Genomic DNA, 26249 nt, shown 5'->3' with positions numbered 1-26249 from the left:
AATGTTGAATTTCATCATTTAGGCTTCCATAAATCCATCTGCAAGACCTATTATCAACTATTACAGAACCATTCCAATACAATTCGGTTCAATTTAAGAACCTAAAATGAATCTCGTATCATTCATACAAAAAATTAAGTCTGATACGAATTTGCGATGCAGTTCAGTTTAGGTCGTAAAGTGGATCGCGTTAAGAGATGGTAAGCCCCTTGATGGTTATTCGTAGTGCTCTATTCAACTAGTCTATCGATAGTTTGAGAAAAAACTGTTCGATGGCACTCTTATTTCTAATAAGTTCAAAACTAGTATTGCCGAACTATCGATATATATATATATATTCTTGTTCGCGCTGTCGATAGCATAGGGTGAGTTTCAAATATTTAAGATCCTAAAGAAAATAATACTAATTTTTTAAATTTATTTCGGAATATTATAATAAATTAACATTCAAGCAATGTGAAATATTCAGTAATGGTATATTTTCACCATTGTATGGATCGGGCATTATATAGTAGATTATTATAATGCCGCCGGCTATACAGCGCTGAAATTTCGCCAATCTTTGGTGGACTGTGAGTTCAGCGATAACACTAGCCCAGAGTTATAGCCGAACTTAAGACACTCAAGACAGATGCCGGCATAAGATTGCTTATCATAATGTGTGGTAGAACTTATTTTGTGAAAATCGAATTCAAATCTGGGAAGAAAGGATTATATATAAAAAAAAATAAATTCAACACGAAGTGATCGAAAATAATATTTCCATCAATGATATTTTTGACAATGCAAACAGCTTTAATTCAACAAAAATATTACTTTCGTACAATTTTATTACAAGTAATCGTTTGTGCTAATACAAAACAACGCGACATTCGAATAGGTTTCTACATTATTATCACGAATATACAGATTTACCGAACAATCCTTTCGTATGGTATGGTCCTGAGACTAATGTTTTAACCATATGGTTGAATAAATAGCCAGAGGACCTACATGCAGATTAGCTTAGCAATTACAATTTACAAACTATCGATTACTAATGCGGTATTTACATACAAGTACAAAATGTAAACATTATTTTATACATTCTGATTGCTGCTAACTACACCTCACAGTAGAACAAAAAGAAAAAAAATCTATATCTAGAAGTGCTCTGCGCGCGATTCAGACATGTTCAATTCAACTTCCTGTAACGTAGATATGTAGATATCAACCAGACTCACTCAAACATGGCATCGAAAAGTGAACTCATAACTTTGTTATCACGCTATCGGATGAGTGGTTATTTCCCACAAAAATCCCTTATTTTTACATATTTTAAACAAAGTCCTGGCGCGTCTGTATGTTGGTCTGTCTCTTCGCGAAAAACTCGAAAACTACTGCACGGATTTTCATGCGAGTTTCACCAATAGACAGTGGCCTTCCTGAGGAAGGTTTGAGTGTACTATAATTTATTATGTTTTTATCCGAGCGAAGCCGGGACGGCCCGCTAGTATCTTTAGGTAGGTATATAAGGATCTTGAGCATCTATATAATATATTTTAGTAAATCTGTATAGGTTTAAGGTACTTATATTTCAAATGCCTGATGGGATGGGATATAAGTGGATTCAATCAAACGAAAACATTTTATTTTCTGTTTGGTTACAAATAAAAATCATACTTAGTTTATAGCACGATCACGTTTATAGCACATAGTTGTAATATTTATAGACATTGGGGAAGTAAACGTATGTCTCTGTATGGATACAAAATACTTATTTTGGCCTGGTAAGGGCTTCACTCCTGACCTTGTTTACTTGCGCAAGTGATGTTACCATGTTTGGTGCTGGTACTGGTACAGTCTACTGCATGTCAAGTTAGTCTGCATGGAACTCTATGCTACAACAATAACGGCGAATTTGCAATGACTTTCGATAGCTTGATGCGCTGTTGCCTGTACATGTGATACCTAGGTTTGTATGTTTATGGCTAGTAACTGAGTAAAAGTAGGTAGTTGAATCTAGAATACAGAATCTAGATATTGCTTGTTGTTTTGGCTACTTCAACACTAAAGAGTTGTCTAGTAGGTACTATTGACTGCGCCATAAGCTTATCTGATTGGCCTAGGTATAGTGTCATCACTGCTCGTATCTAGAAATCAATACAAAATACATTTAACCAATTCTCTGGCATAATTTTGTAGTGGGATATCTTATAATTTGTTTAGGATACCTCTGTAAACTTGATAAAAACAACTGTCGGTAATTATCTGCTGCATGTCTTCTCAAGGGAAAATAATAATTGGTTTCCTTTTAGAAAGGAACAACATTGTTCTAATTTAATTCTATTAAAATATATAAGGGATTGGTCGGAAACTTTAGATAAGTTTCACGTAGTCCAGTTGATGTGGATTATATTTATGAATCTTTCTTAATTCTGCCTTAACACATGTGGTGGCAAGGTTGAAGACCTTAAAATATGTGTAGATTAATAAACACGACGAGCCACGACGAAAATAAGAAATTTATAAATAAAGCACATCGTTAGAATGATATTAATAGTAGAATACAACGACTGTTGCTGTCTATTGATAAACTGTCTGGTGATGGAGATTCGGGAGTGCTTGCACACGACACTTTTTTTCCAGAAAGCCGTTTGAAAATTTATATTTGTCGTATCTATTATAGAAAAAACAATAATGGTAAGTCCTTCTGGCATACTGTTTAAATGAGTCTCTGTCGGCATTTCTTCCCAGCAATGGTAATTCCGAAATGCGAGTAGTTTGTAGCTTTTTGAGAAATATAATTTGCAAGGTCTTATATTCGGGTGAAATCTCGCAACTCAATGTTTTGTTCAATCGATTGAATTAAAATTATAGCGCAGCCAGGACGTCCTAGGATCGGCTCCCTATGAGGAACTCAACGGTCAGCTGGACATAGGTATATGATATTTTTTTCACGAGTTGAATGAAACAAGATATCTCAAATGACAAAAGCTCGTGTAAATAATGCATGTTAAAAACCTCCAAATATGCCTAGATATATGACTGAAAAGGGAAAGATTAATTGTAAGAGAAGAAGAACCTAGGTACTTAGTACTTTACCTGCGTAGGTACTTTACTAATTTGTCTTGTGTACAATTTAGGCATTATAACAAATATTTTTCTAGTTACATTTGGTACTATGTTAAAATATGAGGTGATTCAGTCTTTACAAGATCCTGAGATATTTTTTTACAACCGATGGTATTTTATGCTTTATTTATATTTTTATGGGAGAAGCTATATGTAAATGTTACAATGCAATGTATAACTTCTATGTCAAAGTAAAAATACATTGATTGATTCAAAAGGAAGCTATTTACTTCATGTATACATCCAAAGCTTAATGTACCTTTAGGTATGTATTGTGAACTATGTGACTATTTCAGTATATTAAATTTATTTTAAAAAATTGCACTTGCATTAGGTCTTTACGCCTGAATTGGTGTTATAAATATATATTCAACTTTCGTCCATGAATTAATAAACATTTTTATGTTTATGAGAGACACTTTTCTGCAACAAACTGAACAAGAAATAAATTTTAATCACAATTACAATGTTCAGGTCAATAATACAATTTTCCATAACAATCTATGTCATTTTATTGCGCTGCGATAACAAGGAGCCTTGCCACAAATACTTACATGTCAAGGACAAGTTAATTTTGTAAGTTACGATGTGTGAAATACAGTATGTAAATAAGGATTTGTAAAAAGAAAATGATTCAATGTTTTGTAAGTAATTTACAGGGCACTAAGTATGTGATGGGGTGATATTTTTGTATTATTATTCAAAACATGAAAGTGTTCGCCATAAAAAATATGTTAATTTTCAATCAACTTTTATATAAACGCTTATATTTATCGCACTTACGCTATTATACAGTTTAACTTTAAAAATAGGCTTTATATTCTAAGCGTTTGTAACCATTTTAAAATATCATAACGGCGGATATCCACACATTCCTTGTACATATGTATCGGAGGGGTTCAATGAAATTATAAAATTCTTGACAATTCCGCTTCTTTTTATTTTTCTCCACTTAACACGACTTTACAATTATTCAAATAAAATTTCGTATTCATCGCCATCTTTTTTTTAACTATTACTATCCTCTATCCCTCTCACACGAGAGGGACAGAGGATAGTTAAATTGCATTCAACCCTTTTCCATACCAACCTTCTTCCATCTCTTTCATACACACTATCTCGCACATACGCCATCTCACTCTTACAGTGTTGCACCCCCACAGGTATGTTATCTCCGTTTTTTCTTACAAATCATAATTACCTATCTAACCATGGTTTTTTATGACTTTACAGCAATTATATACTTGTTAGGAAATTACTATCGTGGTTAATAAGTGTTTTACTTTAGATTGTATAGTTTAGAACTAATATTTGATTAATTTTCAACAAAATTCAAGAAGTCGTTATATGTCAGGACTCGTAAGAAAAAAATGATTGTATCTATGGTAGTATATACCTGATGAGACCATTGACAGCCGCCAAAATATATTCTCTAAACCCAATGAGGATTAGAATTTTCATTGAACAATCACAGTCATATTCTATCATTTACATCGCTTCTACGGTTTCCCTTTTAAAAGTTGCTTCTAACGTTTAATTACTAATTCATTTTACCCTTGACCCTCTCTATTTCGCCCTCCACACTTGTGAAAGTCTTTACAAAGCCACCCTGTAGAAAATGGGCTGTATTTCTTTCATATTAAAATATGAGATACGTCACTCGATCTCATATTTGGCAGTGACTGAGATATGGATCAAAAAAATCTTTTTTACCTTCGTCTTCTCAATTCTTACCCTTATTACTCTGTACTTTTAACAGTCTTAAGCCACCTATTACAAAATTTAGGCGGGCCTCGCGATGAGCTGTTCCTTTGGGTACCATATTCCATTTCATTATTCTAATGTTAGCTGTACACTATCGGCAAAGAAACCACCATAGATCCCCAAAAACTGCGTTCGTACTTGCTGTTTGTCAATTAATGTTTTCGAGTTTCGCCGATAGTGTATGATGTACAGCCGGCATAAAGTTACAACATCACAGTATAGCAAAACTAATTCTAATCCTCTTTGGCTACACTTACTAATATACTTAAATCTAGAAGCTTGAAGCGTTCATTCCGCATCTTGACAATACTATTGCTTATTCATAATTGAAATGGTGTTTCTACGCGGGGTTTTCTTATTTGAACGACTTGGATTAATAAATACACTTATATTATCTACTTCTTATGATACAAGCACTGCCTGATATATAGAAAACAGATTTAATTATTGGAATCATAAATACGGAAGCCGCGATAACTTTAATACAAGCCGTGTCCCATTGCAACGTTGCGTTTTGTCGTCTTGTCGACGGATGTGACCGAGACGGACAACGCAGAAAGTGTATGGAGATTCGACGTACGTCAACGCACGTTGGTGTGAAACAATGGAGCACAACGGAGCTACAACATGTTATGTTGTCGCAACGCTCAAAATTAATAGTGACAATGATATATATCGCTGAGTAAAACGTGATCTGCTCCAGGAATTTTGTTTTTCGTATGAACAAGCAAGGACTGTAGTATCTAGTAATCAATCAAAAGAAATGTTTGTCATCCTTGAATCTATAACACATTAATCTAGTCATGGCATAATAATTTATTCTGTAAATATTGTGCAGTAAGTAGATAAGCTGCCTTCGATTTTCGCAACACTTGGCTCTGTCTGCACCGTAAGGGATAAAGACATGATACTTTATGTCTTGCTATCTCATGTAATTATATTCTCCGTATTTCAATTAAATATTGATATAAATAATTTGTTTTTTTTTGTTAAGTATATCTATTCTCATAACACTATAAGTATACAAAAGAAAAATCGATCAGCAGTACTTGTACCGTCGAAGTATATTAAAAACACAATTTTCAGAGATATTTCGATTTCACAGATACCTAACACTGAAGCACTTATGGTCATGTCTTTATCTTATCCAAATCATGGGGTTGATCAGTTCAGGATATGACCCGTCTGATTTGCCATACGTAACGTTTACGACAGTCCACATTTGGCCACATATAATGTTTGCATCACGCGCTAGATGTGGTCTATAAAGTTCGATGAATCTATGCATTAGTACGGCCACTGTCGGAAATATCTACATGTCCCTCCCATTTAATTTGTTATTCATTGCACAGATACACTTGAGGTCCACGCAGAAGAAGAGAGCGAGAGGATACACGCGTCTTGCTATTCTTTTCATATACACGCCAAAGCTGGTGCACCATGGGAGCAAGCGAGAGAAAACGCATATTTCTGCTTCCAACTTTTCACAGATTTGGAAATATATCTGGTCTACATTCAAGCTAATTCTAACGTGTGTTCTCGCCACACACGCCACACACGCAAGACGAAACGACATGTCTTTCATTCCATTCGGCATCTCGCTATTCACAGATATAATGAAGCACTTGTGGTCACGTCTACATCCAGGCCAAGGCTGGCGAACCGTCTGAGGAGAGCGAGTCGAGGGAACGACGCGTTTTCCTATTGACCTGGTGTCAGTACAGTGAAGATGATGAACAGGGACCGTCCACGCCTTGCAATTGAGGCTCTGGGTGGGTCACCAACTGAAAATAGCATGAAATATTAGTTAGTGGTTGATGAGCAAGACTGCACCTATATTATGGTTTTGAGAAACGGCTGACGTCTCAGAGTTCTACAAGAGTTATTTTGGCAGTTTGTTTCAGAAAGCAAGATTCAGGGAATTAGTATCAAAGTCCAAAAATTCATCTAATCGTTAGCCTGAGTGTCTGTTTTGAACCACATTAGGGTGTAGTGCTGGTAGTTTTAAGTTAAGCCTCATCAGGAGACATTTTACAACGTGATTTTTTCAATGTTTTAGAAATTTGAAGTAAAATTATTCGAAAATGTATGATAATTACAGTATGTACTCGTTGGTAGGTAGGTACAATTAGATGCGATGTGTGTTAGGTACATTTAGTTTCAAGATGTAGGTTGGCTTTATGATAAAGACATTCAAGGGTAGACAGGAGAACTTTGTTCAGTTACAAACAGTACACAGGGCATACTACGGAGACACATTTCGCTAACTAATGCAAGTGTATTCCACATCAGCATCCCGTCTTTAATTTTCTTTAGAGCCATCTTGATTGTCGACTGCAATCGTGATTTTTATATCTGACACAGCTCCTTTATATGATAAATCTAATTCAGGATACTCAAATGGAGACAAATAAGGATCTGATGATGATCTTACTTCTCTAATCTCACATACAGATGGCAACAGCCCGTCAGTGGAGTTATTTGGCGAACGAGGCGACGGCGTCGGAGCATGCTTTGGGATTTCCTTGCCCGTCGCCATCTTGTCGTGGAGTTGCGCCAGACGCATGCTCATCTGCCGTCTCTCCTTCTGCTCTCTCTCCCTTTCCCACTTCTTCGCACTATAACTCCTAATAGATGAAGAGCTGCTTTGAACTGAACTTAAACTTGGACGTCGCGAACCTGAAGAGAAATTGGATAATTACCATTTTTTTATTCGAAGTTTTGAAAAATATGTGCTATGCGTTGCTGCTGTGATTGCATAGCATGTTTCGGTGTACAAGGTAAGCAAAGTTGAAGAATGCCATTGCTTGAGTGAAACATTGTTATAAAAGCTGTAAGAATATGTGTCTCGAACAATCGGCTGGAGATTGTTTAGCATTTGATACAGTGTTTTCTTTTTAGCAGTAGTTATTGCTAGTTTTCAAGCAGTGATGTGAATAGTTTTCAATATCAGTTTAGAAATTAGAAGCAAACATTTTTTCAAAGGGTCAAATGATGAATAACATTAAAAAAGAATTGTACAAGATAGATTTCTATCAACAGGGCACAACTGTACACTATAAACTTCGATCTGATTGCGACATGGTTCATTCTTGCATGCAGAGCCAACGCTAAGAGTGGACAGTAAGACAAAAGCGAAGCGACGTGCTGGTTGTGAAACTGAAGCCTTGGCCCTCGAATATAAATTGTTATCTGATATATCACTCAAAGGCATTACCATTACATTTCTTATTTTAAAAAATTGTTTGTAGGATACAAAATTTAAATATTAAAACTTTAAGTTATTGGATATTCATGTATTTGTGTCATAGAAAAAGTATTTGAAATAATTTCGTGCAGTTTTCTATTAACAGTGATGCCTTCTACTTAATCGTCTTTTTCCAAAAAAATGTTGACAGTAAAACAAATGTATAATCTCCAATCAATAGTTGGTTATCTTGATCAGATGTGCTTAGTGAACGTGATGAGTGTTATTAAATGTGTAAGGTCAAAAAACTCTCAGAGAGTTAAGCCTGCGAGTTTAAAGACCAGGCTAAGGCTACCTTGATTCAGTTTCGAAGAAGTGTAGAAGAGAAAGGAATAGACAGAGACCTTGGCCATCTTGCTCGACTGACGCCACACCATAGCGTTACAATAACTTTAGCCCAATAGTTGTTCTTGATAGTGCCAATGCCACGAGTAAAGCCTCACATCAAGCGTACTTACGAAAAACCGTCAAAATCGTTAGTTTCAGGTCGATATTTCCCAAATATGCTGCTCTAAATACGAAGATGAACCAGGTTTAATAAAGAATTTTTCCTGCATGATAATATATATACGGAATCGCAGAAAGTTGTGGTTTGTAGGTTCATTTTCAAGTTTAATATAAAAGAGAAGAATAATGAAATTGAACATTTAGAGATTACTGAGAATAAAAACAATACTAGTTAATAAAATCAGGATAATTACCGGGAACTGAATAATAAGACTCAAAATTTGAATCAGGTCTATAAAGTTATATTCAAACTAAGATACGACTTTATTTACACAAAAGAAGGTTCTAAAAGAGACAAGGGAAATAGAAAATTTTATGATGTAATAAATTTTGGTTTTATTTCTGAGGAAGATTATTGATATTATAGAATTTAAGTTTATTATGAGCATATTTGGTTCAACATCAAGTGGTGGACTAGCGTCTGTCCGTGGCCGCTAACACCGAAACGCAACATCTAACAGACGGGCGTCATCGGCTCTTTGCATGCGTTGCTGACTTTCCCCGAAAGCATTCTTCGTATTCACTTCATCATTATCATCAAAGCATGACTATTCTCATTAAGTTTTATTCAAATTTGAACTTGGATTTGCTAAATTGCCACATTTTTGAGCACGAGCGTCGTCCGAGGTTAGATAGATTTCGTTATTAAATCCGCGAACTTTTTCCATATTTCATGCACAACCCAGTCCATAGCAGCGTTCGAGGAAAGCGCGTCCGCCGTCGCCCGGACACCGAGACGTGCAGAAATGGGGCCGCGGGCTGCATACATTATCCAGATCACCTTTGGCGGCGCACTTAGGCGGGTGCGCGCCGCCGTCCCGCCTTACGGCCTTGAGGTGGCGCGAGATTAGCAAGATGGCCGCGGTGCGCGCCGCACCTGCGCGCGACGCGGACACGGGCACGCCGCGCCGGGACGTGCGCCGCGACGCGCACGACTCCAGCTCCAGCGTGCCGCTCGTGCAGCCGCTGCGCGACGACGCTCGGGACGAAGCGCGCGTCCCGCTTATGGTGCCACCTGGAATGGAGCACCATAACTTTCAGGTTAATCTCATAAGAGTTGCAGCAACGAGTCGATAAACCGAAGAGTATGCATCAACACAAGCAACTTATTTTTGCTACCGAGAGGGACGCACGTACGACAATAGAGCTGTTTTGCACGATAGATGTCTCAGTTAAAATGGTAAATTATTGTATGTTCTCAGTGTCTCAGTTAAAATTATAAGTAATGTTGATGATAACGAGGTTTTCTGAAGATAAAACAGGTGAAGATTTAACCTGTATCATTGAGCGAGTACAGACACGGCGGAGTGAGTCTCGCATCAGCTAGATGCGTGGGGTGATATCGCGCTCGCGTGTACAGATGGAGCACCATGCAAAGAAGCCCGGCTAACACGAAAATGCCCGACGCCACCCCCAGTAGCGTCGGCATGTCCGCTGTCAGCAGCACCAAGTCTAGAAAAAAAACTTGTATTGCTCATAGACACAGAAAGATTTAGGACTGGATATTTCTCAGCTCAATCCAGCGTATAAAGGCGTTATAAAGTCTATAAGCGGCTATCTGCAACACCAAATCTTGCACAATCATCAGGATCTTTATTTTTTGTGGGTAATCTATGCTATCTTTTAATCAACTCTTGCAAGAAGATCAACTCCAAGCTTTTGCGATTTTTATTTTCATTCTTTAACTTAAACACTACCAGTCTTATCACTGAGTTGTTATAGCACGGATGCTGCTTGTTAATGTGGTGTATTACCGAAAACTATGCGGATAAGCACAGATTTGTAAAAGACTACAGGCAATGCTTCGACAGTGTACACAGGTATTGGTCCTCACTTTGAACGCCAAAGTCGACTCCCTATAAAGAAGGCTTGTAAGCCTTTCTTTTCAATTATCTTTCGTGGACGACAAAAACGTAGGAAAGCCTTTCCTGGGGCTTCGGTGCTCAACGGCTCAGATGTCTCAGTCTTACCTTCAGTGCAGAATACCCTCTGCGTGGGTCTGGAGTGAGAGGTGCTGTGGTAGCCAGGGTCGCACTGGCAGTAAGCGTTGTGGTTGACTTGCACGCACGATGAATGGGCATCAAACGCTCTGCACGTCTGACGGTAGAAGCACTGCTCGCCGAGTTTCCTGGCTGTGGATGGGAAAAGTTTTTTTTAATAATTGCATGAAATAAGTAGGTACATTTACATAGGGATGGACATGGCTATTTTTAACCCCCGACGCAAAAATAGGGGTGTTATAAATTTTACTGTTAAGTGTGTCTGTCTGTGTACGTGGGGCACCGTAGCGTATCAACGGGTGAACCGATTTGGATGTGGTTTTTTTATTTGGCAGCTAATTGTGTTGCTTTGTTTTGTTTCAATGAGGACAACGCCTAAGGATGAACAACTCGTTTTGCACAGCCCTTAGCGAGTTACTCATTGGAATTTCGGCATTGTCAAGTGAGTTTCACCTCGTCCCGCAATCACTTGGCCAGCGCTAGTGGATCTTTCAAAAAACTTTTGTGTGTGTTTTTCTTACAGAACGTAAATTTGTACGTCATCTCATACATATTTGTCAAAATTCCGGAGTTTGAGTTTAGTTCAACACGCCGAGACACCCGCGCAAGTGTAGCTCTAGTGCTCGAGTGAGTTTTACAGAATACCAATTAACCATATACGCGCGGAATCCGACGTTTCTTGACGTCTCTTACAGAATCGAAACCCAGCTATATTGTGTAACCGGTTAAGGAAGAATGAAGCAGCTTACGTTTGGCACAGCCCTTAGCGACGCCCAGCGCGACGGGATGCCTGACGTCGCACTGGCAGGTCCGCGACGCGGGCTCGCAGACCACGTGCAGCAGTCGCGGGTCACACCACTGCAAGCATGGCGACCCCAGGTACATGCCCGTCTCTGGAACCACGATAAAATCTCACGTTAGAAGCTGTATTATAGTTTGTAAAATCGTAAAACATTTTAAATGCGAAAGTAAGTTTGTTTGTTTGTTACCCCTTCAAGCTCTGTCTACTGAACCAATCTCCTTGAAATTTTGGATAAATATAGTTTGTAGTTACGGAGAAGGACATAGGGTACCTTTTATCCCGGAAAAATAACTGCTACCGTGGTATATTACGCAGGCGAAGCCTCGGGCAAAAGCTAGTAAATTATATTTATTCAGCTAAATACATTGCTGTTGTTAAAACAAATTTCGAAGTACCTAGTACCGAAACGTCGATGAACCTGAAGTTACTTAGGTAGGGCTGCCCACGAGAAACTGAAGTTACTTAGGTAGGGCTGCCCACGAGAAACTGAAGTTACTTAGGTAGGTAGGGCTACCCACGAGAAACTGAAGTTACTTAGGCAGGTAGGGCTACCCACGAGAAACTGAAGTTACTTAGGTAGGTAGGGCTACCCACGAGAAACTGAAGTTACTTAGGTAGGTAGGGCTACCCACGAGAAACTGAAGTTACTTAGGTAGGTAGGGCTACCCACGAGAAACTGAAGTTACTTAGGTAGGTAGGGCTACCCACGAGAAACTGAAATTACTTAGGTAGGTAGGGCTGCCCACGAGAGGAATTTTCATAATATTTCTATAAAAGTTAATACTGTTGAAAGTACAAAGAACTCAAGTAATTCGGGGAAGAATCTCAGTCGCTTCTCATAATATAACGTCAACGTTAATTAATGGATAAAGGTCGAATTTGATATTTTCGCAATTTTAACAACTTCACCCCTAGTGAATATTTCAGCTTAGGTTTTGTAATACAAGCTAAGTTACCAAACTTTCGTCATTATCTTTTGGCGTTAGGTTTCCTTTTTATAATGATCAAAAAATGTAGCACTTGATTTTATTCCTTAGATAACTTTAAAGTTGTGTCTTTTGTTCACAAAATTATATTGTAAAATTACTATAGGAATTTACGTACATACGTACTTAGTTAGTTTGTAGATAATCCATTTAAACATATTTTTTAATGCTTTAAAACTTAACCCTAATTAAGTATTATTATAAATGCGAAAGTAAGTTTGCTTGTTAATTTCTTAGGCTCTATCTACTCAACCAGTCATCTTAAAATTTTGCATACATGTAGTATGGAGAAGGACATAGGGTATCCATCCCGGAAAAATAATTGTCCGCGTGGGAAATTTACGCGGGCGAAGCCGCGAGAAAAAGAGAGAGAATAGTTAGACAAAATTTAGAAAAACAAAATTTAACGAACAAACAATATTTTTAGATTTCCATGATTTTGACTTTGTGCTTCTACTGCCCTGTTAGTGGCCAGGAAGGTCTTAACATAGAAGCCCACGCGAATCCTGGACTTCGGGGCGTCACAGCCGACAGTGAAAACAGGAATGCGGAAGTAAAATAGGCGAATATCCACTAGCAGCGTCATAGTATCGAATATTGTAATGTAAAATCTCGAATTTCCCGGCTATGCGAATGCATAATCACAAATGGGAAACGCCTTTTCCATAATAGTTCTATGTTCATTACATTTATATGAAATGTGATGGTGAGTAGTATATATTTTCATGGAAATTACTGGTTTAGTTATCGCTTAGAATCTTAGTAGACGAGATACTTTCAGAATTTGAATTAGCAGGCACATGCCAAAGTTTAAAATATCGAATACTAGCTGCGCTCGGGGCTTCGCTCCCGTGGGAATTTCCTGGTTATTTTCCACCTGTGTACCAAATTTCATAAAAATCGGTCCAGTAGATAATGCGTGAAGAGATAACAAACCAACTTACTGTCGCATTTATAATATTAGTTGGGATCTTTTTGCAATGCGACTTTGTTTTGTAATTGACTTCCAAATTGTAACTATGATTTCATACAGGCAGTTTATTGTTTCATAATATCATTGTGTTTTTCATCAACAGTGACATTAGCAGTTCGATGCGATACCTAGTCATTTGTCTCATAAAATTTAAACAATATATTTCGTAGGTATTATTTTTAGTATTTTTTTTAACCTTCCGTCACCTATATACTATTACCTAACATAGGTATAAAAATAGTATTAAGGTAGGTATGTCTGTCGAATTACGCCTAAGCTCTGAAATCCTAGTTAAATGTACTTAGTTTCGAAATAAAAGACTAAAAATTTCGTTATATCAAATCCACATATACCTACGAATCACATTATATTTTAATTTTATGTGACAAATGACTATCGCATCGTTGAATCATGCGATGGTAAAAAAAATTATAAACTTACTGAAAAAATGTTTATATTTAAAACTTTTCATACTGTCCCCCCCTTCTGCTTCATAGATGAAGACAATGACAATGCCACGGCTACTTAATTTGTCTGGTATTTCAACTCGAAAAGAAGATTTCTTAAATATTTTCATGTATGCAAAATTACTAAGTATATCCGTCTCAGGCACGGGGAGTTACGAATGTTGCGACTAGCAAAGTTTGTGTTGGCGATGGAAGTAAAACAAGAAAAAGGATAAAAAAAATCAATATATTTATTTTTAATTTGTTATAAATCTTTTGTATGACGTATTACAAAATATCCAGTCTGCCCTGGCGCGGGGAGTAGCGAGCGAAGGGTGCGGCCGCCGGAAGTAGAGCTCGACGGACGTCTATTGAGGACACAGCTGTACCAGTTATTCTTTTTCTATTAAATAACTTTACAATCGACTGGCCCAGTGCGCCTTGTTTTGCCGCAGTGTACCTACTATACATCTAATGCCAGCTCCACATTGTCGCCGAACTCAGAGACTGAGACACATGCCGCGAATTCGTGAAAATTTCGTGGTAAGTATGAGTGCTCTTATTTAGGAGATTACTGCTACTTATTTTTGAGGAGGATTTGAATTTCGAACCTGAAACCATTCGATGACGGGACTGCCATCATCGCTTTGAAGCAAAAGGTAATGAAAACAAACAGAAGATTTATCGGTCAACATATTCGTTTGGCTAAGTACCTAACATTCGAACTTGAGACGTTTACAAGGACATTTTTTAACCACTGAACCGCCGCCCCTTTAGTATACGATACCTAGACACAATAAAAAGGATACAACAATTCATTTGGTGCCGGTATTCGATCAGTGAAGGAGATAAAATGTGAAAATATTACGAAAAATATTCCTTTTATTAAATTGCGCACTTCCCATACAAATGGCCGATCTGGTTTTCTGATAAGGTAAAGGAAAACGATTTCTTTTTGCGTATTTCTTTATTACGATCGAACATAGCGTTCGAAAGATGAGATGTTCGTTCAATACATATACAAATTGACATCATTAAATGGTAATTTATTTTCAACTTAGACTACAGTGCCCCGTGTCTGTTAGCAACATATGTAATGTTGCAAGTTGCAATTAGAACGGTCGACTCGACGAAGAAGATGAACGTGTCTGTGTATCTGTATGTTGTTGCAGTAGTTGCAGTCAAACCGATTTTGAAGAGATTTTTAGTTTCGAAGAAATTGTAATCGTTTGTGTTATAAGCTATGTTTGCAAAAGGTACGTTTAGTCGTTTGAAACCGTCAGGTTTCTTTTGTCGGATGAGTTGATGAAAATCAACTTACCCTAAAAAATAAAAAAACACTACAAACAGTATAATAAAATTATAATTATTTATTATATTAAGTTGTTTTTTGTTTAGCTACAGTTTGCGCCTTAATTAGTTGTTTAACAAGCAGTAGCGGTGTGCGATTGCGGTAACATTTTGTGTAGGCGTTTGTACAACTTTGTTTAGAACTCGTTTGTGAAGACGTACAACAAAATGTGTCAGATATAAATGTTATTCTCCCCACGAGTTGTGTCGTTCATGGACAAATTCACCACAAGCATTCTTCAACTCATATCTTGTATAATGACAGGTACTACATAGGTAAGTACCTACATTATAATAAAAACAACAATAACAAAACTTAGCAGCATATATTTGAAGTGAAGAAATCATTGCCTTTTTCAAATTTTTTGTCACGGGCTACCGTAAGTATAAGAATTATAATTAACAAAAACCGCGAAAATCGCGAGTAGGATTATGGTAAGACGATAAATATAAACGGTAGATTTGATATATGCATTCATCTAGATTAATTTCAGAAAATTATATTTTTGCACAACCCAAGTATTAATTACGAATTAATTACGAATGGTTTCTTCAAGGTTCTCCTCATGCAGCAAAATTTTTCGGTTATCAAAGTAAACGATTCCATTATCGTCAATCGTGTTCAAATTCACATCTCTCTCCAGATACCTTGAACTTTTACAGTATTTTCAGACGAGAACATTCCCCGTAACTTTCAGCCGAAGTAAAAACGTCAAACAGTATTGCGAATTTCTCCTAGCAGGAAATTAACAGTCCGATGCCGGGCTCAAACGACACATGTCACACAGCCAGCTATGGAAATATGAACTTTATTGTTACGACGTCAGTGGCTATTGTTGTAGTCATTTGTGTTGCGCAGGCATTGTTTCAAAAATTCTTGATGAAGAAAATGGCAGTCGTCTTGTAGCTGAATGTTGAGACAAAGGCGTGTTTTGATGTCGTGTGAAGGTTTTGTTAAAAGGATTGTTCATTTTGTACATAGAAAGTATACGAGAGCAAAGTATGAAAGGTGTTTAGGTGTACCTATACATATATTTGACGACCTCTGTGGCTTCATGGTCATCATGTAGACTGCTGTAGCAATCAGTCCCGGGTTTGACCTGGGTCATGGATGTTAATCTATACAGGGTTACTGGTATCTTACGCATAACCTTCCAAAGGCACATAAGGTACATGGAGACTAACATCTTTTGTTCTACGGCTTTTGTCTAAACGTAATAAATACAGAAAAAAAAAACAATTTTTTTAGTTTTAATGTCGTTTCTATAAAACGTTAACTCTATGTTCAATTCCGCTACATAACGCTATTGTGCTGTCTCGTGTTGCTTGGCTATTACATAGAGTTAAGATGTGTAGAATCGCATATTAGATTGATTTTTTTATATGAGAAAAAAACTATGAAGTCGCTTGTTTTGATGTACCCAAGTAATCTTTTGGGGGTTTTGCGTTTGATACCGGTATAATTATGTATAAGATATAAAATATAGTATCGTTGAGTTTTGTATTCCATAACACAAGTCTCGAACTTACCTTGGGGCGAACTCAATCTGTGTGATTTGTCCATATATGAATACGGTATATTTATTTTATTTATTTACCATTTTTGAATATCTTGCTGTTTCAATCGCATGTGTGAGTGACTTGACTAGTAAGTCGTTCATCCGTGACCTAATAATATTCCATTGCATCCAATTTACATATGCATGCAAAATTTCAGCGCGATCAACAGAAGCGGGTCAAGTTCAAACTGCAAAATTTGACTGTCGACAGGCATATAAAGTAAACTACAGTTTGAAGCGGCGGTGGTCCTGTGGTTATTAATTTCATCCGTACCTCCGGGGCCTCCACAAAAAAGGGGCCCTCACCACTTTCCTTTCCTAAATCAGGGAACACGCTTAGGTGAGGGAAGGATAATATCCACGTGCATGTCTGATCAGGCTACTGGAATAAAATTTGTATGGTCTGGGGTGGTGTGAGGATCGCTACTTTTAAATAAAATCTCTTTTATTCTATTAAATTTACGACAAATGTTGTCTGTCAGTCTGTATTTGTTCGTGCATCATGCAAAAACTACTGGATGGAATTTGATGCGGTTTTCGCAGTTGAGAGCATAAATTCTGGTATAGTTTTCACCGCGGTATGTTGCTTAGAACCTGATATATTGACAAAAAAAAAGCCGCGTATAAGCCGCTAGTAAATTAATATAAAACTGCACTATTTCCCTAGAGGGGGCTCAGAAATGGACGTAACGTTTTTAACAGCTCACGTCCACAATTTACGGTTGGATCACGGTCGTAAATTACGGCACGGGTGACATAGCGCTTGTCTCAAGGAATCCACGGAAACAATACATACAATGCTAATTAATACAGTACACACTTTTAATATTGCATACTGAATAAAGATTAGGAAAAGGAATTGTTAGTTTCATCGTAATATTATTAAATACTAGATGTTCCCGTGGGAATTTTGAGATGATACTAATTATTTTTTGAAATTTGAAAAGAATTTTTGAAATCGGTTCGGTAGTTTCGGACATTACCCGCCTCAAACATATAAACTCACAAACGCTTGCCTCTTTGCGCTTGGGTTCACTCCCGTGGGAATTTTAAGATAAAATATAGCCAACAGCAAATGGTGAAATAATTTTTTAATCGGTTCGGTAGTTTCAGAGATTACCCGTCTCATACATACAAACTCACAAACGCTTACCTATTTATAATAATAGTATATTTAGATATAATAAACAATCGTCGAAGAATATGTCCAGTTGCTTCGAATTCGACGTCCGCCGACGACAGAAGGAGCGGAATTAAAGTATATTAGTGTAACGTGTCTGTGTATCTGTATGTCTGTCCGTGGCATCGTAACAGTCAAACGGCTGAACCGATTTCGATCTGGATTTATTTATTTGAGAGATAAGTTAAGTTAATATATATTTTTTAGTAACATCGCATATGAAATGCAAATTAAAAAATATGATAAAAATGGCGGTTGCGTGTCAGCTGTTTGGCGCGGTTCCAGCTACGAGCCTTGGCACGGTCGCCTTGCCAAACTGGTGCCATATATTCAATAGAACTCCAAACATATGTGGGCCACTGGAACCCATCAAGTACAAGTTTTACTTACTAGTATTTGGCATATAATATTCTTGCCAGTTATCTTTGTAAATTTGGACAGTTCATCAACATTTATTTGGCCATCCAAATTCAGTACAATTCATAATACTAGTACATTTATTCATACAAAATAACTTATGAGGCTAATAGAAGCCAAAACATTTTTTTATATATTTATGTCTGTATGTTTGTTCGCGCATCACGAAAAAAGTACTGGATGAAATTTGACGTGGTGTTTACAGATGAATAGCGAATGGTCTAGCTTAAAATTAGGTTTCATTGCCATACGTTGCTCTAAGGTTGCTTAGTATACGAGATAGTAACAAAAATAAGTCGTGAGCACGTAATAAACGCGGGCGAAGCCGCGGGCAAGAGCTAGTTAATATTGAAAATTAACTTGATGATTCGACTTTGCGATGCAGGTCAGTTTAGATCCTAAACTGGACCGCATTATGAGATGATAGTAAACCCTCAGTTTAACCATATTATGTGAATAGGTATTGGCATTGGCATGTGTATTTGTGTGCACACGCATGCGTTATCAGACAGGCTTTGAGCGCATATAACGTTCTGTATTTCAAGTATTTAATAATAATGAAATTCAGGTATCTACGTAGTTAACAGATTCACATCAAGTTGCATATTTATTCGGTGGAAACTTGTGGAAATTATCATAAATTAACTGCGCCCCGGGGTTCAGCTCCCGTGGGAGTTTCGGGATTAAAAGTACTCTAAGTATTATTCCGGGTTATATTCTACCCGGTAATTACAGACAAATGACAAGTGAATCAGAAGAATTGTGTAACGGCACAGGAAAACGACACTAAATTTGTAACTGAGACGGCACGGGCCGGGCATCTTTACAAATTAATCTCGTAAAGTGATACCTCCTCCTCTGAGCTGTTAACGTGGACGATTTTATTATGGAGTCTGTTGCTGGCTTTGTAAGGATTTTCTAAATTTCTTGTCCGTGAACTGTACGGTTCGAAGACTGGGGTAAAGTATTGTCTGTGGCGTGTGGTTCCGCCCTAGAATAGAACTTCTCCATATCCTCCCGTGGATGTCGTACGAGGCGGCTAAGGGCCACACAGCATAGGCAGCTGATAGACAACAATAGCATTCCTAAGGAGGATTGACGACAGGCAGGCGGCCGGTTGTATAATCTTTAAATTTTTTTTACGCTGATCCCAGACTTCGCAGTTTCCCACTCCGTGATCTTGCTTGAGTTCTGTTTAACAAACATTTTACCCATCATATTTCATTATATAGCCAACCTATAAACCTCAAAAATCAAACCCGAGATAAATATTCAGCATAGTTAATTAATATGTTACTCCGAGCCAATTAAATCTATCTGCTTTGGTTGTGGTCTCAGTTCGGCAGACAAAATGCGGGCGCGGCCGCAATATATAGCGAAAATTTTTGATCAATCAGAAATCAATAAACCCCTGTTTATGGACATCAGGCTATTGCACGCAGCTCCGTTCAAAATGTAGCTGATGTCACTCTTCAGACCAAAAATCAACGTGGATCTTGCTCACACTGTGTAGCGATGTCGTTGACAGAAGAAGTTTTGTGTTATTTAGGAATAATCATGGAATGTAGGTACCTACTAATTCAATGGGAATAATATCATATAACATTTAAAACACTAAACAAAATGGCGGCTTACGATATGCTCCATTTTGACGTGAAAGAAGAACATAAGAAATATACTTTCTCAGTTATTACCAAGTACGAATTTTACAAGCCTTTATCGAGCTGTGGGACACGTAATGGTTCTAAATAAATAATAAATAAATGGATTTCACACTATCCTTCTAAATAAATTGAGACATACTTATTCAAATCGAACAAAGTTGACAAATCAGTAGATGTATTTTTGTCTGTAGCTGACACATCAATCGATTGTTGTGTAGGTTCAGTTCGGTCTATTTTTTGATAACTTAAACTGTTATTTTCTTTAAGATTCATTGGTTGAGCTCACATTGGTCTTTAAGAGTTAAATTCGTCGACAACGGTGACAAAGAAAATGTCTCCAAAAGGGGACCAAAGATGTAAAAGTAAAACATTTATTCACAAATTAGACCTTCACAGGAACTTTTTAACGTCAAATTTCAAATTATATAGTACTAACGACCCGTCCTGGCTTCGCTCGAGTAATAAACATAATAAATTATATACCTATACCTTCCCCGGGAATCACACTCTCCATGTATAAACCGCATGAAAATATGTGCAGTAGTTTTTGAGTTAATTGCGCACAGACAGACACGGCGGCTTTGTTTTAATAATAATATACATATATAATAATATATCAGGATAAATCACACAGATTGAGCTAGCCTCAAAGTAAGGTCGAGACTTGTGTCATGGGATACTAGCTCAACGATACTATATTTTATAACAAATACATATACATATAGATAAACATCCAAGACCCGGGCCAATCAGAAAAATATCATTTTCCATCATGACCCGACCGGGATCGAACCCGGACTCGGTTCAGAGGCAAGCACTTTACCACTGCGCCACCGATGTCGTCAATTTTTATTGACAACTTCGGTGTCCCTTAAGTTGTATAATATGAACGATAAGGAAGGAAGGACGTAAGGATATCTCAAAAAAACTCCAAACAACTGACATTTCGGAAAGACCGGACACCGCCGAATCGACAAAGCAAAAAAACAATAGAAAAAAAAAACAAAGTTTAGTTAGCGATTGGCTATTGGGGTCGTGCTATCTTATCTATGGTCGGATACAGCGGCCCGCGGCTTCCTCGCGTTACAAAAACCTATTTATTATTGCTACCATTCGGGCCGCGCCATGGGAATCAGACTAGTGCACCTTTGGATGGTTGTGTAATTGTTTTTACAATACTACAGAACGGAGGGTAGATCATTGTAATTTTTTTATAAGATCAAAAACTACGTTGCAACTTGCAACACATAAGATGGTTAAATTCAAATTCAAATTCAAATTCAAATCATTTATTCGGAAATTAGACCTTCACAGGCACTTTTTCTCGTCAATCATTATATTTATAGTTATTTCTCACAAGCTACAAACTACTGGCATTTCGGAACGACCACTGCTGAGAAGAAATGCCGAAAGAAACTCATTTGAACAGTGTTGGTCCCTATCATGCCAGATCGGCTTACCATTATTGTTTCTTACAATGTTTTTTTTTTTCTTTCTAATAATATATAAAAGTACATAATGTACATAGTCAAAAGGTATATCAAAACAGGTTATGATTGTGATCCGAGTGCTGATTATAATATATATATATATCGATGTGAAACACAATTAACTTACATGAAAATATATGAGAAACGAGATGACCAGTTCCCTCTGGCAGCACCCGTTCACGAGTTGACGCATGGGACAGCCATCGCGTAGCTCAACCATAATAGAGGGAACCTCACGACCCGGCCCACGACGCCACCACCAGATTGACCATTTGAGTGAGCATGACACACTCGATTCCCATGACTTCATAATTACAAATCTTATTCGTCGAAATAGAAGTATAATTCAGACACTTGAAGATCACAAATCACGTACATGTTTTACAAATAAAATTTAAATGCCATACGAATTATTATAATAAAAATAAAAATTATGAATAAAATAATAAAAAACAGTTAATGACGACCTAATGAAAGGTCCTCACATATAAAAGATGATTATACTTCTGTACTGTTCTGTAACTCTGCATTTTCATATTTCTTCACATTGCACTTTTCTTCACCTTACGCTACCTTACTTTTTGCTTTGTTTCCTATCAAATACTTGGTTGACTGGTAAAGTTCCTTTCTAGGATAAGTCTTTGTACGTGTCTCTTATTTGTTACTGCTTTTTTTTAACCATAAAGATGTGAAACCATTGAATCGAAAGTTGCCCAGCAGTGGGACGCAAAATAGGCATAAAAACAAAGATGATATCACATATACATGTCTGTAAAATGTACGTAAATTTCTTTATGTAAAATAAACTTGTTTGAAATAAACTCCGCCAAATATTTTTGAGAGACTAGATCAAAGTTTACCAATTGTCAGTCAGGGTAACCGATTTTATCCAAGTAGAGGTATTTTGGCTAACATTGGCAGACGGCCAACTACTGAACAAACACTTTAATAATGTATTATGAAAGGCCCGATCGTGGTTTCTCTGTCTCAAATTATTGTCAGGTTAAGAATGGACTATTTGAGGCGTTTAGTTTTAGGCAAGGCTCGTTTCAGACAATATCGATTCTACTGGTTTTGCTCAATCAATCGACACGCTTGATAGTTAACTATCGAGTGGCAATGCTAGTTAGGGTTAGTACCACTAATAGTGCTAGATGACACTAGCACAGCGACACGTTTTCTTATAAAAAAGTAAATAAGGAATGGAAAGAGAAAAATGCAATGACCTTTTCAAATATTGAATTGATCTGATGATAGCTACAAAGGAGCCTAAGACGCCACGAGAGAGAAGGAGCTAGTTTGGGCTTGTTTGATTCGTCTAGACAAAGGATTTGGACCTCCATAAACGTCAATTAAAGTGATTTTCGGACATATCTCCTGTACTAACTGTGCAACACGACTTTGCTCCTATAAGAGTTTCGAGTAGATATATAGCCTAAGGACAAACCCAAAAAGTACAGGCTTGATGTCGTGAAGGATGATACGCGTGCCAATAGTTTGACAATTAAGGATCAAAGATCGTGCGAAGATTAGGAGAAAAAGTATTCAAGTTTTATTCAGAAATTAGACCTTCACAGGCACTTTTTCACGTCACAATTTTTATATTAAATACCAATTTCTCACAAGTCACAAACTACTGGCATTTTGGGACGAGCACTGTTGAGCAGAAATGCCGGAAGAAACTATTATTGTTTCTTCCATTTTTTTTCTAATAATATATCAAAGTATATAAATAAGAAACCGGTTCAGATGAGAGAGGGAGAAAGCCTATGAATAAGGCTAATTTTCTCAACTCTGACTTGTACTTATTGTGCTTACGTCCAAGGCGTAAACGGAAGGACTGTTCACCCGTCTCTTCAAAGGTCCCCAATTAAAACATATTTAAAAATAATGTAGTTCTAAAGAAACTAACTTTAGTAGAGATTGTACTATATACAGCCATAATGTGCCGCAAAGCGCTATATCGATCTACGCCAACCACTTTGGCAACTCGTAGCCGAGCCATGTAGTTCAGTTTACATAATTTTCTAGTCTATTCAGAATATTTTCCCGGTTTCTTCCGCCGCCATAGAACGTCGGAGCCTAGGGTCCTTTCTCCTCCCTTTTGTCTTCCACTTTGCATGGTCTTCAGCATGTTTAGTTGTCAGACCATTGGCACAAATATATCCTTCCTCAGGTTATAATCTTTTTCCAAGTGTTGGTTATATAGTATAATATAATAATTTTTACCATTACATTCATTCTACACGAAGCCCAAAAACGAAACAAAAGAATTTATGAAACATGTAAATAAACAGCGGAAACCGTATCAACTGTAATTAGTTAATACGATAAATTGTTTCAAATCTATACATCTACATCAATCCACACCACATCGTAACGTTGTTACCACGGTGTGACACGCAACAGTCAATGACCTCGGAAGGGTAACACGTGACGTAATAATACGATAACTTACATTAAGCTGCGTCCCGGGACTTCGCACCCGTCGGAATTTCGGGATAAAAAGCACCCTATAAATTAAATACCACTATACACGTGTAATAAATTTTAAAATAGATTTCATATCCGTCCAGTTGTTTTTGCGTGAAAGAGACATACACACATACTTCCTCAAAAACTTTCGCATTTATAATATTAATAGGATTATTGGCGAGTAGTTTCTGGGTGTGGTAGGGGGGGCCGAATTTAGAAAAGCTGCTCCCTGGACTGGGCAAAGGCCAGATAGAAATAAATAATATTTTAAAAACACTGACCAGATATATTGATCCTCTCCTCATCATAATAGTCGTGGAGATGCAAGTTATCGTCGTCGGTGACGTCGTCGAGGTCGGGCTGTCGGCGAGTGGTGTCGGCGACGTCGGTCAGCCGTCGCGTGGTGTTGGGCGCGCCGCTCACCGCCAGCACCCAGACCACGGCCAGCGGAACCACCACCTCCATGCCGACATCACCGCGCGGCCACGGCTGGGGTGCTCTGGAATGACACCACAAGTTAATAGGGCAAATTACGCAAAGCTCAGCGCAGATGGCGCTACTGGTACAACTAAGGTACACAACAAATGGAGGCAAAAAGCGCCAATTTTCAATATTGTTGCAGATTTACGACCAAAAATACCTTCTATGCATTCGTGGTGCGAGTTTAAAGGAAAAAGGAAGGTTTTAGTGGATTATCCTGAAAATAATAACACTAGAATATATTAGGTTATGTTCTGCATTATTTGGTCAACTGTGGTCATAAACTGATATAAACTTGATTTTGACTGAAGATTACAATTGAAATATGTTTTATATTTCAATAAGTCTTCTCGTGTGAACTGTTCCGAGCTTCTTTTCGACCGTTTACTGGCTCGAAAATTTTACAGCGTAAGGCGTATCCCGATTTTCCCCAATATTTCGAAATCCGAATATGCTACATTATTGTATATTTTCACAATGCTTACATAATGAAAGGATAAATAAAGTAAGTACTCTAAAATAAATGTTTTAATCGACATAGCAAAAGGCGGCAAAGCTTTTTGTGTACCTAACATACAGTGCTGTACTCTGGCGGGATAAATGTGCAGTGATACTTCTAGATATATTATTACTTTTTTGTTCCGAGTAAAAACATACTTATAAACAAATGGCGAACTTAATGCTCAAAGCATATTCTTTCGGAACGAAATGGAAAAAAAGGTGCTGTGCAAAAATTAACACAATATAATAAACAAACTACAAAAATATAAATAAATATATATCAACAACTATAGGTGTTACATAACAACAATACGCACGCAACGCACCATAAATTCAAATGATGAATTATGAGTATATAAAAACTATATTGTCGTGAAATCATTATATTGCCGATCTTGCCATACGAAAATAGTAAGTTTTTATAATATGGCTACACGACAAATCGTCGTGTGGATGTACCTTTATCGTGAAGACTTATTTTATCGATAGGTGATCCCATGTTAGGGAAAACGCTATATTTCTCTTCGTCGACAAATTTTGTCTTCTCTATCGATAAATTTATCGACTTGTCGCATGCTAGCCCTGTTGAAAAGTTTCAACTCTGCAAGATTGACAAACAAACATTGGGACAAATGAAACTGAATAAAAGTTGAAAAAAGGATGTTGTGTATTGCCAAATTAATTATTTTATCAAATATACGCTATATTTGATTATATTAGAAAAACTCTGTGTAAAAATCATTATTGTAATATAATCTAAACAATAATAATTCATCAAAGAATGTCTCTGAGAAATTCCTGGATAATCCTAACTCAACCCAAGTTTCAAAAACTTGCGAATTTTGAAACTTGGGTTGAGTTAGGATTATTCAGGAATTTCTCAGGTTTCTCCTACACTGATACCGTATAACTATCAATACTTCGTGTGCGATATCTTGCAGGATATCAAGTATCAGTTAACTTACGTACACTTCCACCGATATATAATCATCTAAAATATATAGCCGACTCTGTTAGCAGCTCAAAACTTTTTTTAAAATCTAGCTTATTTATATTAGAAATAGAGTCGAATTTACAGCGATCGTTGGATCTGTGGCATGTGGAGTTACATTCAAAGTGACGATGATGTTCAGCTTTTAAATTGTAGCTACGACTGTCATTTTGTAATATTTAGTTAATTTTAGTGTCAAATAAACTGCTGTATTTATTTAGTCAATACCGATAATTAATTCATCGATGCTACGACAAGAAGAAGGCAATTTAATTAAATTCCTGGCTCGTTCAAGTCATAACG

The 26249-nt window shown here is 37.2% G+C and overlaps 1 protein-coding gene across 5 annotated transcripts in view; it reads right to left on the bottom strand.

Annotated features, from left to right (window-relative positions):
* Positions 1–506: 506 nt before the first annotated feature.
* The window catches only part of LOC128671137 (uncharacterized protein), a 39144-nt gene continuing 13401 nt past the window's right edge, over positions 507–26249 (bottom strand). For 2 of the 5 annotated variants that reach the window (XM_053747355.2, XM_053747351.2), the window contains exons 2-8: positions 24256–24473; positions 11382–11525; positions 10603–10764; positions 9908–10084; positions 9414–9647; positions 7313–7557; positions 508–6662 (exon numbers count right to left, since the gene is read on the bottom strand). In XM_053747355.2, the coding sequence (XP_053603330.1) occupies positions 6594–6662; positions 7313–7557; positions 9414–9647; positions 9908–10084; positions 10603–10764; positions 11382–11525; positions 24256–24439 (1215 nt within the window). In that variant the 5' untranslated portion in view covers positions 24440–24473 and the 3' untranslated portion in view covers positions 508–6593. Of the gene's footprint in view, positions 6663–7312; positions 7558–8583; positions 9648–9907; positions 10085–10602; positions 10765–11381; positions 11526–24255; positions 24474–26249 lie in introns of those variants that run through there. The other 3 variants (XM_053747352.2, XM_053747353.2, XR_008404817.1) reach the window with 3 other exon arrangements.

The sequence above is a fragment of the Plodia interpunctella genome, chromosome 7 (assembly GCF_027563975.2).
Source record: "Plodia interpunctella isolate USDA-ARS_2022_Savannah chromosome 7, ilPloInte3.2, whole genome shotgun sequence".
Taxonomy (NCBI): Eukaryota; Metazoa; Arthropoda; class Insecta; order Lepidoptera; family Pyralidae; genus Plodia; species Plodia interpunctella.
The sequence above is the reverse complement of the archived record's forward strand: the minus strand, read 5'-3'. Positions and strand labels throughout refer to the sequence as shown.